Raw genomic sequence first — 17,881 nt, forward strand, 5'->3', positions numbered from 1 at the left:
TATTATTAAAGTATATATAAAAATATATATTAAAGTAGGACAAAAGCTACTACAGTGAAGAGCAGCAGCAGCAGATGTTTCACATTTCTTGCAACCTGCTTTGAGATTGCATGGTCAAAGTCACAACAGATGAAGTCACTCAGTTTCTAACTTTTCCACATTTCTATGCAGAAAGTAGCAAAAATCACTGCAGGATGCAGAGTAGAAGTGGTAGATATTTGCTATCAGCACAGTGCAATGGTGCAGCTATAGTAAGACTGGATGCCCTTGCAGGCTTTTCTCTTCCAAGCATAATAAAGCTTAAGAGATGAAGCCTTGCACTTTAAGAGGTGATTTTCTCACACTTTTTGTATTCCACTGAAAAAACCATAAAGTTTTACCAACTTCCTGATGTAATAGTTTCTTAAATAAAGCTCCCTATGACAGGGGACAAAGTAAGGCTCTGCAGATGCTGAAGTATCAGGAAAATGAGTGCTCTTAAGGTCACTAGCATTTCTATCTCTTTGGCTGAGTCCATGTTTTGCTTGGTACTTCCAGGAAAAGTAACCATTGAAAATTCAGTCATGGATCTTGCCTTTGCCTCAATTTTAAAATTAAAGCCATTCAAATTTTACCAGAATTTGACTGCAGCAAACATTCATAAATATTTCTCAGGTCTCACCCCCACATAAGGCTCAAAATTCAAAATAAGCTTTCACAAGGTTCTTGGATAGAGCTTGAACTAGGAATTAGTGACTTCCTTTGAATTTAACCATATGATAGATTTAGTATCAGCACTGTTCCTTTTTGTCTGTCAGATTGTGTATCATTGAAGACTGCAGTTTGGGGGAAAAAGGGTGGTTTCTACCTATCTCCTCACTCTGCAAGAGGTGTTGAGTACACAGGGTGAAGGGCTGAGTTGGTGGACTGATGGGGAGAGGAAGGTAACAGGTGAAATTATCTAGCATGCTATAAAATGCAATAGAAAACCTGTAAGGGGGCTTGTACATGAGAATATGATTCTCATGAAAGAGAAGGAGCTAGGGACAGTTTCCTGTCTTAGAAAAAAAATCCTATTTTCATCTCTCAGCCACAGCTTATCACCTGAACACCATCATGGGCTTGACTGTTTACTGCCACCCTTCCAGCTGCTCTTCATCTCCTCTCTGGGCAAACACTTTGGGTCTCAGCTTGGGCACAGCTGAGCAGGACTTCCTAACACCAGCAGAAAATAGATTTCTACATGGTGAAGATTTGGCTTCCTACCTTGCCACCGAAAAAGAAACAAGTGAAAGCTACAGCTTTTAAAATAACCACTTATTACTGATGGTGAAAGAGCTCGAGTGACCGGAGCAGTTGAAAATTGGTGTCTGAGAAAAGCAATTTGGGGATTTCCAGACATCCTTTTTAGTGCTGTATTTGTGCCAAATAAGGATCCAAATGTCATTGAGAAAGCTTTTCTAAGTCATATTCAGGTGTTTCTCAACAGAAAGACATTAGTTGAAGAAAGTAAAAAGAAGCATGAAACAGTCGAATTGCTTAAGAAAATTGACCAGTCAGAAAGTCCATTAAAGCCCACAGCATTCCAGAGTGCAGAGAAACTGATATCTGAAATGAAATAGCAATCTTCCCACACCATCCTTTGGGCTGTGCAAATGGCCAAGCACAACTTTCAGCTTTGAAGCACATTTTGCTAGAGAAAAGCACTCTCTGTGCTGTTTGGTCATTACTGACCACCCATACTCTTCCTTCCCACTCCACCAACTAAGTCGCTGGTATCACAAGAGGTCCAATAAGCTCTGTAAACCTCGAGATAAACCTCAAAGTTACAGCATCTCTTTGGGAACCAAGATGATCAGGAGCAGCAGAGACAGTACAGAGTGCAGGGTAAGAACAATAACAGCAAGCAAGCAAGGCTGTTACGGGGTAACCAAAACCTATTATGTCTACTAAGGGACAAAGTGAGATGCTGAGAAATGGCTTCTCTTTCAAAAAAAACCCAAGCTAGACCAGGGGGAAAGTAGAAAGCCAGAAGGTCACAGAAATTACAGAGAACCATGGCCATAAAAGCAATGCTAACATAACCATGATGAGTCCATAAGACATTCCTGAGAGAAATCTGAAGAGAAAGGACACAGGCATTGGCATAAAATCACTTGCAGTTTTCCCAATCTCGTTGTTCATTCAACCACACTGTAATGCATTCATACTGGATAGAAACCAGTCATCTGAAGCTATCTACTCTCAACCTGAAAATGAGAGAGAAAAGGTATCTTGCCCTGGAGGACCCTTAGTATTTATAATATTCCTTTCTCATCTCCAAAATCTCAGGTCTTCTCTGTTCTTGAGATATGACTGTCATCTTTTCACACACGGAATACCAAACACAGGTTGCAACATAAAACTCTTCTTAAGGTGTGAATTACTAAATCCTTCTCCTGTTAAACCTAACCATAATTCTAAGATTCAGCAAGAAGAGAAGCCCAGTGGTTCTCTGCTGATTTGTCTCCAATGGGAGATGTCCTGTCCTCTCCATTTCCTCTAAAGGATGCCTGTGTTATTTATTCATTTAGGACACACTGCTCAGTTATTGGGAGAGTGGATGGGTCAGCCTGGGAAGCATCTTGTTAAAGTACTGAGGGACAATAGAAAGGGACTCATCAGCTTTTCTGTCTCTGTCTCAGACTATCCAGGATAGTCTGGGAACCCTTTTGTGAAGAGGGCACCTCAGCTGTGACCCCTGTGCCTATTTCAGGGCTTTTCAAGCCCATAAAGCTCCTGTACTTTCTAAGCATCTGTCTCTAGATTTTCCATGACTTACACAAGGTTGTAAAAGTCTTATGCATAGACTGAAGAAAAGCAAGAGGAGGCTGAAATGTATTGTTTAAAAATCATATGGAAAGGGCACTCCTAAGTGTACTACTTTGTTAAATTAAAAAAAAAAAAAAAAAAAGAGAGAAATAAAAAGTCTGAGACAGCCTGCTAAACTGTCTTCTGCTGGGCTAATCTTGAGAAATAAATCTAAAACCAAATAACCTTTCACAGTAAGGTCAAGTGGCTGTTAGAGTGGTGTCTGGACAATCTTTCCTTCCATCCTCTGCCTGCTTTTCAGATGAATCATAACATTACAAACACTAACCCAGATCACTTATTTCTCTCCCTGCTATATTTTGTAGTAAAATTAAAATATGCAGGCTAGTAGTTTATCCAGGAACTTTTTCTTTCTTTTTTTGCTGAAGTATTCAGTATTTTCTTAATTCTGTTCTTCCACTTTCTAAGGAAGAACTATTTACAAATTGTATCTCCATAGGAAGAATATCATTAACAACAATTTCACATGGCAATCTCAAGGCGTTAAAAAAGGCATTGCTCTGTGTTACCCCCAGCAAAATTTTGACAAAATAACTATATTGTAAACAGCTGAACAATTCAGAAAAAATGACCTGTGTCTAAGGTAACAGCATGAAGTTGCTAGCAGTAGCATCACTGATATAAAATGGTAAAGCAGCACACCTGGTTCTGTATTTAACTAAAAGATAGAAATACAGACTTCTAAATATTTTAACAATACATGAAGGTGGGAAGGACAGGTGAGAGCTGAGGTGTGTCCAATGTCCCTGTGCCAGAGGCAGTCAGCTAGCAGAGGGGTTTATGATGCTCTTAGCTGGGGGCAGCTGAGGAAGAGTAGCTGAAGAGTTTAATGGTTCTGCTGTAGATGAAGAGGGCTGTGAATTTTGCAGTCTGTTCTCACAGTACCTGTTTAGGATATCTCTGACAGTCTTTCTGCTTTAGGAGAAAAAAACTATGGCAAAATGAAACCATAAAGGAAGCTGTGTGAAATGTTGATGAAGAAAAAAGGGAAGGAAGGAGTCAAGAACCTAGAGGAAGGGAATTAGCATCATTCATATTTTGTCTCTCTAACCAGCAATCTATCATGAAGAAATCCAAGTCTTTTTTTCTTGTGATTAGGGGAGAACATTAATTTATTGCCTGCAATTAAAGCTTTAATTAAGCCTAGGCTCAATAAGCTTTGTGTATGTTTCTGTGTAATACCTAGATATTTATTTGCCCCCCAAATCAGATCAGCCACAGTTTGCTGACTGAATAACAGAGTCTTGGATCTTAGTTTTGCACCTACCATTTTTGTTTGCCTCAATTCAGGACATAATAACTAGCATTTCAGTAGTACACCTCAGGCATACATCTCCTCATCATGCTACAGCAAAGAAAATATAGCAGTAGCCAAGCCAAGCTCAGCCAAGAAAATTAAATGATACTTTACTCACCGAATTAGAAAGAGTATTATGGAATATATTGGTTTTACAACAGAGCAACATCAGAAAGAACATCTGCATCATCCCCCAGTGTCTGATCCCCTCATAGCAAAATCACCAAAAATCAGCTTGTTTGATTCTTAAAAAGCAAACCTAAAAATCCTGTCTTTGTAATCTTCAATTGAGCCAGTTGGTAGAATGGAAATGCAAGGAATGAGGGATCTTGCCATTGACTGTAATCTAAATCTAAAGACACTAAGCCTACAGAGATACATTAAAATCAGAGACCCCTTCAGGAAAGCAGATGGCAAAATAAACACAGTTAATGCAGGGGGAAAAAAAAAAAGCACTAAATCACTAAACCTCTTGCTGCCACTTAATAGTAACATGGACAAATCCAACCAGGGTAGAGAATATTACTAGCCTGTTTGTGGTAAAATGAAATAAAATTATGTGAATTGACAGTTATGCCCTCATAAATCTGACTGATACATCTATTATTACTATCTTTCCCTGGGACTTCAGCCTTAGCCTGGGATGCTGGAAGTTGCTTTCATTAGAAGCAGGCACATGATGGAGCCTAGCATCCCTGACACATTTACTGGCAGACAGAAGGACTCACCAGACAGATCACAGCATTTCTTCACAGCTCTCAACTTATTTCTGCCAACTTTCTGCCCAAAAGATCTCCCTCTAGGGGCTCCCTTTAGGAGATTGTAGTGCTGAGGCTGTTGAGGGTTTCTCTCATGCACCTTTCACAGCTTTTTTTTTTTTTTTTTTTTTTTTGATAGTTTGTTTTCTCTCTCTTCTAATTCCAGCTCTATCATTTAAAGCTTAGGCTTTCTGATTTCTGTGTCAAATCTTCTGGGCTGCATTCAGCTAAATAAATCACAGGTTTCATGTGTTGCCTGTTTTTAAGCCTCCTACTGTCGTTGGAAAGGACCCTAATGACTAGCTCCATGTATTCAGAAATATGGTTGCTATATTGACCCACACACCTGTGTGTGTGCACCTTTCCTAATGATAAATGAGAAAAGGCTGTTTACATCAGGAAACTCTCTGATCTAAGCTTATGGTTGTTCAGGTCTTCATTTGAACACTCAGCTGGCAGGTTTCAGTACTCCTGTGGTTTTGATGCACTTTCCTGGGAGCTGGCCTTACTGCACAGTGAGAACCAGCTCTATCCCTGGAGAACTACAGAGGGAAGAGGCATAAAGAGAAAAGAGGATACTCTTTACTTCTTCCCTGATCTATTCCAGCACCCTTCATGTGCTTACCACTATGTAAAGTGCCAGAAAACCTCCTGTGTGCAGGGAGGGGAGAAAAACCTCGTTGCAGGGTCCACCTTTTGTACCTCACCAATTAAAATTTTACTAATGTTTCTTTTTCTAGTTTTAAATAGGCCTTAAAAGAACAAAACCAAAAATCAGTACAGTAATTAAAATACAAAAGCTTCCTCCTGGTAGCTGTCCAGAAAGATAATTTCAGAGCAATATTAAACTCTACTGCTTTGCCTCTGGCCCTAAAAAGGTCTTATTGCCACCAAGACACTTGCAAAAATAGGCTCCATGATCTGACAAGATCCAAGAAGGCAGAAACACGAAAACCTCCTCAACCCCTCTGATATTTGTATAAATAACTCTGGTGTCCTTTACTAATATTGCAGTGACTTCTAGGGGCCTGATCCAATCCCACTGGCCTCATTGTCCCTTATTGACTTACTACCCCAGACTTCCAAAAACTCTTCTAAGCCTGGAAGGATGAGTTTTTAATGTACAGATCTAAAAACAGTGTCTGATGAGAAACAGAATAGCCTAAAGCCTTCCATCCCAATGCTGCTGATGTCTGCATGGTTAAAAATGGACTACCTAGGGCTATATGAACTCCCTGTGTTAGCCTGGCCAATGCATTCACATCCATTTACCAGAAATCTAAATTTGGTTTACTGCATTTCATAACCATGCAGAAGATGACAGTAGCTCTTTAATGCTGAGTCAGAGGAAAAAAAAAATCCACTTTTCATATGTATCAGCAGAAAAGAAACCACTTGTACTCACCCAGGAGTACTGTAGATCCATATCAGTTAGGGAATATGTAAGATGTGGCTGATGAGCAGAGCAAGTACAGTTTTCCCATTCTTCTATTTTTGAAATGAAGAAGTCACAAGGACAGAGCTGGTTGTCAGGAAATGGCTTCCAGTCACTCCACAAGTGAAATTCAGTTTCTGAATGGATTGAAATAGTTCCTAAATTATTAAATCTGGAAGTGTACGTGCGGCCCAGAGATGCAGAAATAAAATCTGTCCTAGTCTCAGTCTCTTCTTTTCTCCTCATGTTCTCTTTCCAGGTCTTCTTGTCTTGAGGCTTTGACAGTTTCATGCAAGAAGTTAGTGCTTCTTCATCCTCTTCAGAAAGGTAAGCATCTTCTAATGTGTCTTGAAAAATGCAAATACTTCTGTTATAATATGTTGCAATTCAAAGAGAAAATAACACACTTTCTTTTGTTTGTTTTTTCTTTTTGTTTCTCAAATTATGTCTGCTGCATTTTATACAATGACAAAGCCAAGGACTCCATAAAAAACAAATAATAATTATAATTAGGGAGATGGAAAGGATTTTGTATTGGGTCAGACATCTGAGCCAAAAGCAAGATTTATTCTCCATTTGGTAAATATGTCTTGTTCACTCAAAAGCCTGGAAAATTGTTCTGGTTCTGCTCTGAACATGAAAATTTGCTAATTGAAGGTCATATAGCTGCATAGTTGCAGAGAATATGAGTTTAGCTCAAATATTGGAAGAGGCTGGAAAGCTTTTCTGGATAATTCCTCTGCCCACTTCTTCCAAGTAAGTATGTTGTAATTATAAAGTAATTGCTGAAATTTAAATTTCATCATGCATTTCATCCCAAGCAATGCTTTGGCTGAAGCAGTTGTTCAGAATTTAATCTCATTTTGCTAGTATTGGTTTTAGAATAGTCATATCACAAATGCACCGTACAGTAAATTCATGCACTGTTAAATTAATTTTAGCAAAACAAGTTCAGATGAAGAACTGCTGCACAGTCATGTCAGTGATCTATGGGAGACTCCAGAAAATAATCTGAGCTCAGCAAAAGTTTAGAATTCCTGTCCTATGGCTCGAGGCAATCAGGTATGATGAGAGGCCAACTTGCTTATCATGCTGCAGACCTCCTTGCTCTCCCAGCTGCTATTAACACAGACAGATATCTTTGCATTTTTGAGTTTTGCCTTTCTGATCTGAAACGTGATACAAAAGGAGGAACTACTCTGAAACCAAATTGCCGCCAGCATGGAGGCCCCAGTGTTACACAGTTCTCTGGAGCTAAAATCCCCAGTTGCAAGAATGCTGTTACAAAACTCAAGCTAGCCTGGCAGGAAACACGTTTTCACGCTCTGAGGAAGTCAGCACTGAAGTGGTATCACACAAACATTTCAGCTGGGGTTTGAAAATCGTGGGTGGTGAATGACAGACCAGGACAGGATTGTTTACAGTCATGTTCAATACAGTGTCATGTGCTAAATGTTGGAAAGAATGCTGATAGGATGCTTTACTTACTGAGGGGGAGCAAAACATGTTTGACATCCTCCAAGCTCTGTGCACTCGTTTTTTTGGTTCGGACCAATTTCTGCAATCGTTTCAATGTTCCCATGGATTCTGCTTTATCATCTGATTCTGTATCCTGGAAAAAACCCAAAGACATTGCAAGTATTCAAACCCTACAAATAAAAACTGAGGGTAAAGTGGTGCTTATTTTGAGAATTATGAAGTCTCAGATCACATAATTAATCATCTACACAATGCTTTAAAAGTTAGGCACTTCCTTGCTTGGGACCCATAGATATAAAAAGGCATCAAACTTATATCTGTGTTCATATTGCTGTTTACATATGACTTTTTTTTTTTTTTTTAAACCTAAGTTTGACAGAATACTTAATTCCAGATTAGTTCCAGAAAAACAAAAAATTAAATATGCATCCACTGCATTAACCAGAATTATTTTAGTTGTACACAGAAATCCCATATGTGGTGAGCTACTGCATTTAAATGTGTACAAGAGTACGTTCTGAAGTATTCATGTCTTCCTTTATTTATGGCCTCATTTTCTTTCCTAGATTAAATGACAATAAAGACAATTCAAAGCTGTGATTGTACATTCCAACAACATCCTCATGGAGAAATTTAAGATTTGGGTACTACAGGCTCTTAGAGCTGAAACTTTGTGAATGTGCAGCCATCTCACAAGCTTCCACTAATGTTAAATCAGCTGTTATCCTGTAAATCACTCCAGAAACACTTGAGGTCACTTCTAGTCTGACTCTGAACTTCTCTGTGACCTTCAGAGACAACTTTCATCTTTTGACAGTAAACAACCTTTCTTTCATAGTCAGATCCTGTGTTTCACATAGGATATCTGCTTTCCATTAGAAACAAAAAGTGAATATATTAGAAATTAGTAAAACCATACTTCACCCATAGCCACTTCTTGGAGCAATCCTGCCTGGCTTCCACAGATAGTCACCTATTTACACAGGTTAAAAAATTGACCTATTGGTGTAAAGCATCTTCAGCACTATCACAAATGATTAAGTGCTAGGATTGATGTTATCAGAGGTAGAAATTCAGACACCTTTATTATACTCTCCCCAACAATTAGGTCACACATCATAGATCCTTTCTGCTCCCTCATATGCATAATTCTTTGAGACAAAGTCATCAGGGAGTTTGCCAGCACAGTCTAATGTGTAGTGGGCAGGCTGCTTAGGGATGGGTCTCAAGAGATTCTGAACTACTGAGCTGTCATTTGAGTTAAAGGCTTTTGCAAAGTGCTAGCATGAGGCACATCTGAAGCCCCAGTACCCACATATAACAAGTTACATCCATCTCCAGAAGCAACAATAAGAATGAGGGTGTATGTTAATTTCAGATAAATTAAAAAAAAAACCCACCACCTTTCTCTTGACAGATAACTGCTTATATCTGTGCTTCAAGTGCCAAAGGCTGAGATATTTTTCAATGGAGACACAGGTTTTGCAAGCAAAAATAGAAGTCCAAGGCTTCCCCATCCAGGCAAGGGGCATTTTTCTGTGTATTTAGCTAGTTTTGTGTCACTAGACAACTGTACTGAAATTATACTAAGTTGAAACAGAGTTAGTGAAAGCTAAGTCTGAAGAGATGAGATGTTCCCTCATGTATTCAGCTGTTTGATTTCAAACTTTAAAAGGGTTTGTACCAAATTATATACAACACCAGTTCATCTTGGTCCAGCTATAAATTGGCATGAGTTTTTAATAGCATACAGAATCTGGTATATTCTAGTCATGTAAGACTTCTGGGCTAACGAAATATCAGAAATCACCTTGACTTAGTGCAATAATCATATATCTGTATGTGTAAAACTATACACACAAAATAAATTCGAAATGGTTTTACTCTTCCAGGCACTGTTCTGATGAAATGTTCTTAGCTATGTAAAAACTTATAATTATTATTTCTTTATCTCTAGATAAACCTTTAATAGTATCCTTCATGGTTGACATAAATTATTAGTATGATTCTTTTCATGCTGATAGAGCTATCCTGACTTCTTTCCATAATGCTAGTACCCTAGGAGCCCTCCTCTTGCTAAAAAAAATGAGCAATGCAGAAGTTCCCACAGTAGCACTTGGGTTTGGACTCCCTTCTTCTCAGCAGTGTGTTACATTCCCTGAAAGTCTGTGGACTGGGACTCAATCACAGGAACATAGCAGGAAGACAGAGGGTTGAATGTAATCAACATTTCGTGTCTCCAGTGTCTTCTGTAAGTTATAGTTATATTAGTATTTTAGTTTCAAGCTGGTGCATGTATTTGAAGTGAATTTCACAGCTATCCCTGTAGTCTGGGTTTGGTCTCAAAGTGGCATCATCTGAATTCATTGCAGATGAAATTAAGGTTAAAGATGCTTTTCAGAAGTTTAAGTGGTGAGCTCCAGCTACTATTAGAAGTCCAACAGAGATGATCTGAACATAGTTAGATCCCTCATAATGCATAGAGTGTGGACATCATCTCCTCAGCACCAACTATTCCATTGTGCTGATACTGACATGTTACTCTGTGCTAGTTACTAATATAAACGAAACGTAGGTGCTTTTAATTTGTGCCATTAGATTAGTTATTTTGTAGACTAAGAAAACCTGGCAGTTTTGATTTTAAAACCCTTTAGATATTCTTCATGGTAGGCTAAGGTCTCAGCAGACAGACTTTAAAGCTCTAGGCACTTTAAAGTCCTTTTATAGCTTGCATCTGACTATTCATCATCCACTGTGGGCACGATCGAAGCACCCTTAGAATTTTCATGTTCTGATTTGTATTTCAAGCCCACTCTCCCAAATTCAAGATAATAGATCTGCAGTTTGATATTAGCTAAAGAGAGAAACTGAGGTGTAATTTTTCAGTCTCTCATTGTGTGACGTCTTTGCAAAATAAATCACGGTGGGTTCAAAATGCTAATACTGCTCTAATATAAGATCTCTTGTAGTAATAATAATTTGTTCACTTACAAGGAATGATTCAAAAGCAATGTAACGACTCTGAGTTATGATCTGGGATTTCCATCATGGATACATCAAGATAGACAGAAGATAATCTATTCAGATAATTTTATTAATGGCCAACTCTAATCCTCTTTGCCTTAAAAGCACTCATTTGGTAGACTCTATTGTTAGGGAAATGTCATAAGTGCTTAAATAATAAATACAGTAGCCCCATTTTAAGAAGAAAAATGCTCATGCAGTATCACTTGGTGATGCGACAGCTTTTAAATTTACAGTATTTTATTTTGGTTTACCTAAGCATTCAAATCCAGAAGTTTAACTGCCTGTCCAAAGTGAGGTAAAACATTCTTTGATGTAAAAACTGGACAGCCTCTCAGGTGAACTGACAGTCCTGGGTTTACAGTTTTGGTGTATTGTCCTGGCAACCCTCAGCCACAGCTTAGTGAAAGCATTCATAAATGTGAGAAAAAACTAATAAATGTTATTCTCTGGTTTTAGGCAATTTTCTTCCTGCTGTTTGTAGTATCTGGAACATGGTACCTCTAGTTGCTGCTGTGCAGGATATGAGAGGAGGATGTGCAGTGGCAGACTGTGCAGCACTACTGGCTGGCCCAGTAAGACACTAATTTGGAGTGTGCAGCTTTCTAGTACCTTCCTTCACTGTGGAAAGATATTCCAAAAGGAACAATGGGGAAATATTGAAGACCAATGAACAGAGCAGTAAGATTCCACTCATGAAATGCTGTTCCTTTTAAAACACTTTTAAATTTCCGCCCCCTCTGTGTTCTAAGGTCAAAGCATATTGTAGCTGTGCTTGTGATTTGCCCAGTCTATAAGCAAAGCTATCTTTAAGGAATTAATTCCTTCATGAGCATGAATATTCTTTATTTCCCTGCTTAAGAGGTTTTAGTAATGTGAAACTATATCATTGCAACAAATAAAAATGAATTGTGTAAAAAGTAAGTCATAGGCTGCACTTTTGTTGCAAATAATTTGCATGAAGAGCACACGAATACTTCTGGACAAAAAAGATATATTCTAAAAATGTACTTATAAATATGTATTACAGAAGAAAAAGGCCTAAATTTTGTCTGTTAAACTGTTTCCAGTTTATCCTAACATATTCTAAACACCTTAGAAAGCTTTGCTCACTAAGATGTTATGAGGATTAACCTGGTGACAGCAACACAGCAATCTGGAAGCTAAGTGTAAAACACTGTTGGTCAGATTGCAGTAATCTCAATCCTGTTGAGCACTTGCTTTCCTGGGTATAAATGCATTCATTTCAATAAAAATACGTGCACAGCATGTCACTTCTCATCATAAAGAATTTAGTCATGATACAGTCTGATCTTTGTCATTTTTCCTTAACTGGTTTGCCTTTCCCAAAGAACTGCAGTGTTTTAATCATGATCATCTATGCACTTAAATTCAGAGTACAGTGCAATAATGAAATGACAAAAATTTCTGTATTTTTATTGTGCCAATCATGCTATCACCACAGAAACTTTTTGGATAATTTCAGTAATACCCCTGCTTCATATAGTGAAAATTAAAATAGTACATTCTGATACAGAACTCTCTGTAAATTCTGTAAAATTCACTGGCTTTGGATAAATTTTATGTTTTAAAATATTGGTAAAACCACGGTCAACCAATATATAGACAAGCACTGTACAAAATTCTTTGATGTGCTCCTGCCCATACATATCTGAACTTTAAATATTCTCATTATTTTAGCCTGGTGCTTCAGCTGCTCAAAAATGGCTGCAGAATAAAACTAGAGCAGGCTAGGATTACAGGCAGATTTTCTCCAGGGAATCACAGAGCAATAATAAGATATTCTATAAAAGATAAAAAAATATCATGATTAATAGCAGAGCAATAATAAAGTATGCTATAAAAGATAGAGAGATATCATTATTAATAGCATGGATAGGGATAAAAATCTTTCAACTTTTGGGAAAGCAATGTACAGGAAAGGAAATTCTACTAAAACAGCATGTTCTTGCAGGCTGCCAGCTGCTGATAAAAGAAATTAACAATTTTCATGGCAACTCACCACTTCAGTGTTACCAGCCACAGTTGGATTGTGAACTTGTGGTGGAATCCACTGCTCATAGTTTATCACCTAGATTATAAGGAATGTAAAATAAGAAAAATAGAACATAAAGAATTAGTATTGTGTCATTGAATACAGATTTAGACCTCAGTAATCTTTCAATCCAGTACTGTGTGTATAGAAAAGCAAGAGCTGACATACATCAGCTGACACAGGTTGAAATCTATTTGATATTGAGCTGTCCTAATTTAACATCTTTGAGACATCAGAGTGAATATGGTACAGCAGTAGAGCCACGCATTATAACATGGAATGCTGGGATCTCACTCTAAATCTCAGGTTCTTGTCTCAATGAGCAGAAAAGCCACAGAAGACTTTTCCTCTAGCAGCAGAAGCAGCAATCCTCCAGCTGAGGAGCAAGTGTCAATGATGCATTTCTGAAAAAGGTCTTGTTCAGTTCGCCTCATTTTGCCTGGGACGTTGAGCCCCAAGGGAGTGAATTTGAATTGGATTAACAATGCAGAGAAAATGGGAGGACTCTCAGAACGAAGCAAAGACAGGACTATATACACTTTCATCATCTGCCCATAATCCATTTCTTGGTCACAATGTCCTCGTGACAGGAACACCATGAGAATACACTTTCCCTGGGGCACTGATGCAGTCCCTAGTGGGCAAGCCTGACAGTGCTTATAGCTTATCAGTGGAAGTAATGAACACTGGCCTTTTTTCTTCATGAATATGAATGAAACTTTGAAGGCTGAATGCAACCTAAGAATTTACGTGAGAAATGAGGCATGAAACATTTTTTAAAATGTATTAGCCCAAAGACTGTATTACTTCATATTTTATGTCCTTCCCAATATGCTACAAAGGGTTTGAGCCATCAAGGGAGCCCTGCTAGACTTGAACAAACAAGAGCAAAGATGAAAAATAAATGTAGAATGTAATGCTATTTTTTATGGTAAGGTGCAATTATTATAGCGTTGCTCAGGTTCCTCAACCTGCACTTCTGTTCAAAGCCCTTATTTTCCAGTATTAACAGAATGAATGAAGTAAGTGCCTGTTGAGGAAATGGAGAGAAATTAAGGGATGTTTATTGGAGTTTGGTTTGGAGGTTTTTTGTGGTTTTGTTTGTTTGTTTGCTTTCTTTTTGTTTTGGTTTGTTGTTTGGTTTGTTGGGTTTTTTTCCTGAAAGAGAGAAGGGAAAAAACCCAAAAATGTTCACAATGTTCATCTATTCTGTTTACTTTTACTTGTAAATTTGGCTCTTCCCTGCATCACAGAGTCAGGGACTCACACAGATCAGCTGAGGCAGGAATGTTCCTCTGAGGATTGTTTAATCTAACTCCCTGCTGAAATTTCCTGTATTTCAGTGTGTGCTTATTGCCTATTGTCCTAGCACTGCTCACTAATGAGCAGTGTTTGACTGTTTCTTCTTTACTCCCCTGGTCAGTTGTTTGTGGATGTGCATCAGATCCCCCTGAGCCTTCTTTACTCCAGACTGAACAGTTCCAAGTCTCTCATCCTCATATGCCAGATGGTCTAGTTCCTTAATGATCCTCATCGCCCTTCATTAGATTTATTCCAGTAATTTCCCAGTTTATCTTGTACTGGAGAGTCAATAACTGAACCCAGCACCCATATGTGGTGGGCCAGCTTGCCACTGCAGAGCAGAGGGGAAGGAAAGCATCACCTCCTTTGACCTGAAGGCAAAGCTCTGCTTAATGCAGCCTAAGAGGATGTTGGTCTTCTCTGCTCCAAGAGCACATTGCTGGCTCATGGTCAACTTGTTGTACTCCAGGACCCCAAGGACCTTTTCTGCAAGATTGTTTTCCATCTGAGAACCCCCCCAGCTTGTATTAGTGGAAGAGGTTGTTCCTCCCTAGGTTCAGGATTTTGTACATTTAGTGAATGCCATGATTTCTCCAGTTTGTAAAAGACCTTCTGATAAGCAAGTACAGCTCTCTGGTGCATCAGCCACTCCTCCCTGCTTTGCACTTGGTACAAATTTGCTGAAACTGTGCTCTGTCCCATCGTCCAAATGATTAATGAGGATGGCAAACAGTATTGGACCCAGAACCAACCCCTGGGGTGGACACTAGGGACTGGCCTCCAGTGGGACTTTCAGCCATTAATCACATTATTCTAAGCCTGGAAGTTCAACCTGTTTTCATTCCATCTCACTATCCACTTTTCAAATCCCTATTTCATTAGTTTCTCCATGATATGGGGGACACAGTTGAAAGAGTTGGTAACAATAAGATAAACAGCATCTAACACTTTCCCCTCTTCCAACAAGCCAGTCATTGCATTGTAGAAGGCCATCAGGATGGCCAGGCATGATTTCTGTTTCATAAATTCATGCTGACTATCCCTAATCAACTTCTTGTCCTGTATATGTTGAAATATTTTCCAGAAGGATTGGCTCCATCACATTTCTAAGGCATGAAGTAAGACTGAGTGGCCCACAGTTTCACTGATCTTATTTCTGGTCCTCTTGAAGACAGTGACACCCATGGAAGATTATACTCCAGTTTTGTGAGCTATCCCACCACATTTCTGGGATCCTAAGGACACTGCAGCCTTGCAACTGCATGCAGACCTCTAATTCCTCTTGTTTGTTCCCTGTAATGTGTGCATCAGCACACAGACACCTCATAAGGGCACTTGGTTGTGTTGATTTGGCAGAAAAGTGTGAGACCTTTCCCCATAATGCTGTTCTCTCAGCATTTCCTTATTTCTGTGTATAAAGCAATGCAGAAAATAAAATAGACATAATCAGACTATTTTGTATGCTTAGAGGGGTATTATATCAATGTTATCTTGATGATAACAAAGGCCAGAGGTAATAATCATGAGCACTCACTCCTGCAGGGTTTCCGCATGAGCCCCAGATTCATTTAGCCCCAGAAGTAGTCAAGATAGATGAGGAGTTTGACATGGTAGATGAGGATTGGGTTAGGGATCAGCTGAGTAATCTGGACATCCATAAGTCGATGGGTCCAGATGGAATGCATCCAAGGGTGCTGAGGGAGCTGGCGGAGGTCATTGCTAGGCTACTCTCCATCATCTTCAGTAAGTCATGGGTAACAGGAGAGGTGCCTGAGGACTGGAGGATAGCAAATGTCACTCCAGTCTACAAGAAGGGCAAGAAGGAAGACCCAGGTAACTATAGACCGGTCAGCCTCACCTCCATCCCTGGAAAGGTGATGGAACAACTTGTTCTTGTCACTATCTCCAGGCATATCAAGGACATGGGGGTCATCAAGAGCAGTCAGCATGGTTTTATCAAGGGTAAATCATGTTTGACTAACCTCATAGCCTTCTATGAGGAAATTACTAGGTGGATAGATGATGGAAGAGCGGTAGATGTGATTTATCTTGATTTCAGTAAAGCATTTGACACCGTCTCTCACAGCATCCTTGTAGATAAGTTGATCAAGTATGGGTTTGGTGATCATGTAGTGAGGTGGATCAGGAACTGGTTGAAAGGAAGGAGTCAGAGAGTTGTAGTCAATGAGGCAGAATCTGGTTGGAGGTGTGTGACTAGTGGAGTCCCTCAGGGGTCGGTACTGGGACCAGTGTTGTTCAATATCTTCATCAACGACTTGGATGAGGGTATAGAATGTACCCTCAGCAAGTTTGCTGATGACACTAAGCTGGGAGGAGTGGCTGACACACCAGAAGGCTGTGCTGCCATTCAGAGAGGCCGGAGAGTTGGGCAGAGAGAAACATGATGAAATTCAACAAGGGGAAGTGTAGAGTTTTGCATTTGGGGAAGAACAACATGGTGTCCCAGTATAGGTTGGGGGCTGACCTGCTGGGGAGCAGTGTAGGTGAAAGAGACCTTGGGGTCCTGGTAGACAAGAGAATGACCATGAGCCAGCAATGTGCCCTTGTGGCCAAGAAGGCCAATGGCATCCTGGGGTGCATTAGAAAGGGTGTGGTTAGTAGGTCAAGAGAGGTTCTCCTCCCCCTCTATTCTGCATTGGTGAGGCCGCACCTGGAGTATTGTGTCCAGTTCTGGGCCCCTCAGTTCAAGAAGGACAGGGAAGTGCTTGAAAGAGTCCAGCGCAGAGCTACTAAGATGATTAAGGGAGTGGAACATCTCCCTTATGAGGAAAGGCTGAGGGAGCTGGGTCTCTTTAGTTTGGAGAAAAGGAGACTGAGGGGTGACCTCATCAATGTTTTCAAATATGTAAGGGGTGAGTGTCAAGGAGATGGAGTTAGGCTTTTCTCAGTGGTGACCAGTGATAGGACAAGGGGTAATGGGTGTAAATTGGAGCACAGGAGGTTCAAGTTGAATATTCGAAAAAATTTTTTTACTGTAAGGGTGACAGAGCCCTGGAACAGGCTGCCCAGGGGGGTCGTGGAGTCTCCTTCACTGGAGACATTCAAAACCCGCCTGGACACGTTCTTATGCGAAGTGCTCTAGGTGGCCCTGCTCTGGCAGGGGGGGTTGGACTAGATGATCTTTCGAGGTCCCTTCCAACCCCAAGGATTCTATGATTCTATGATTCTATGACTCTATGAAAATGAATTTTTTAAAAGGCAGGCTGTAAAAATCATGGTCAATATATCTTAAATTAGTACCAAGGTTTGGAATTATCCAAGTCTCTACAGCTTGTTAGAGACATCCCCCCCCCCCCCCCAAAATTTTCCAAAAATTAGAGAAGTCAAAACTAGAACTTTACGTTTAAAATGGAAAAATGGTTTATGGGGAGATGCTTTAAGATATTTTAAGGAAACTTCTATTTAAAGTAATTACTTCTTCCTTCTTCCCTATTATTTCTTCTTCCTTTTTCCCCTCCATATTCTATCTTGCCTGAAGAATGGCCTCCAGGTTCTTAACCAGAAGTCAGCCCAGAGGCTAGATAAGGGTAGACAGGGACAGAGCCAGAGATCCTTCATACTCTTATGGGAAAACAAAGAGTATTCTGTCTTCTTATACTTAGAAGGCAAGAGGAAGCAAACAGAGAAAGGGAATGAGAGATACAGAAAAGAGTTCTTTT

The 17,881-nt window shown here is 39.6% G+C and overlaps 2 protein-coding genes across 2 annotated transcripts in view; both read right to left on the minus strand.

The window, feature by feature from the left end:
- The window catches only part of SAMSN1 (SAM domain, SH3 domain and nuclear localization signals 1), a 53,975-nt gene extending 46,082 nt beyond the window's left edge, over positions 1-7,893 (minus strand). The window contains exons 1-2 of the mRNA XM_030458861.1: positions 7,829-7,893; positions 6,311-6,687 (exon numbers count right to left, since the gene is read on the minus strand). Of these exons, the coding sequence (XP_030314721.1) occupies positions 6,311-6,631 (321 nt within the window). The 5' untranslated portion in view covers positions 6,632-6,687; positions 7,829-7,893. The remainder of the gene's footprint in view (positions 1-6,310; positions 6,688-7,828) is intronic.
- Positions 7,821-17,881, minus strand: part of LOC115599048 (putative uncharacterized protein ENSP00000383407) — a 39,916-nt gene continuing 29,855 nt past the window's right edge. The window contains exons 7-8 of the mRNA XM_030458881.1: positions 12,867-12,935; positions 7,821-7,952 (exon numbers count right to left, since the gene is read on the minus strand). Coding sequence (XP_030314741.1) covers positions 7,821-7,952; positions 12,867-12,935 — 201 coding nt within the window. The remainder of the gene's footprint in view (positions 7,953-12,866; positions 12,936-17,881) is intronic.

The sequence above is a fragment of the Calypte anna genome, chromosome 1, assembly GCF_003957555.1.
Source record: "Calypte anna isolate BGI_N300 chromosome 1, bCalAnn1_v1.p, whole genome shotgun sequence".
NCBI classification, from domain to species: Eukaryota; Metazoa; Chordata; class Aves; order Apodiformes; family Trochilidae; genus Calypte; species Calypte anna.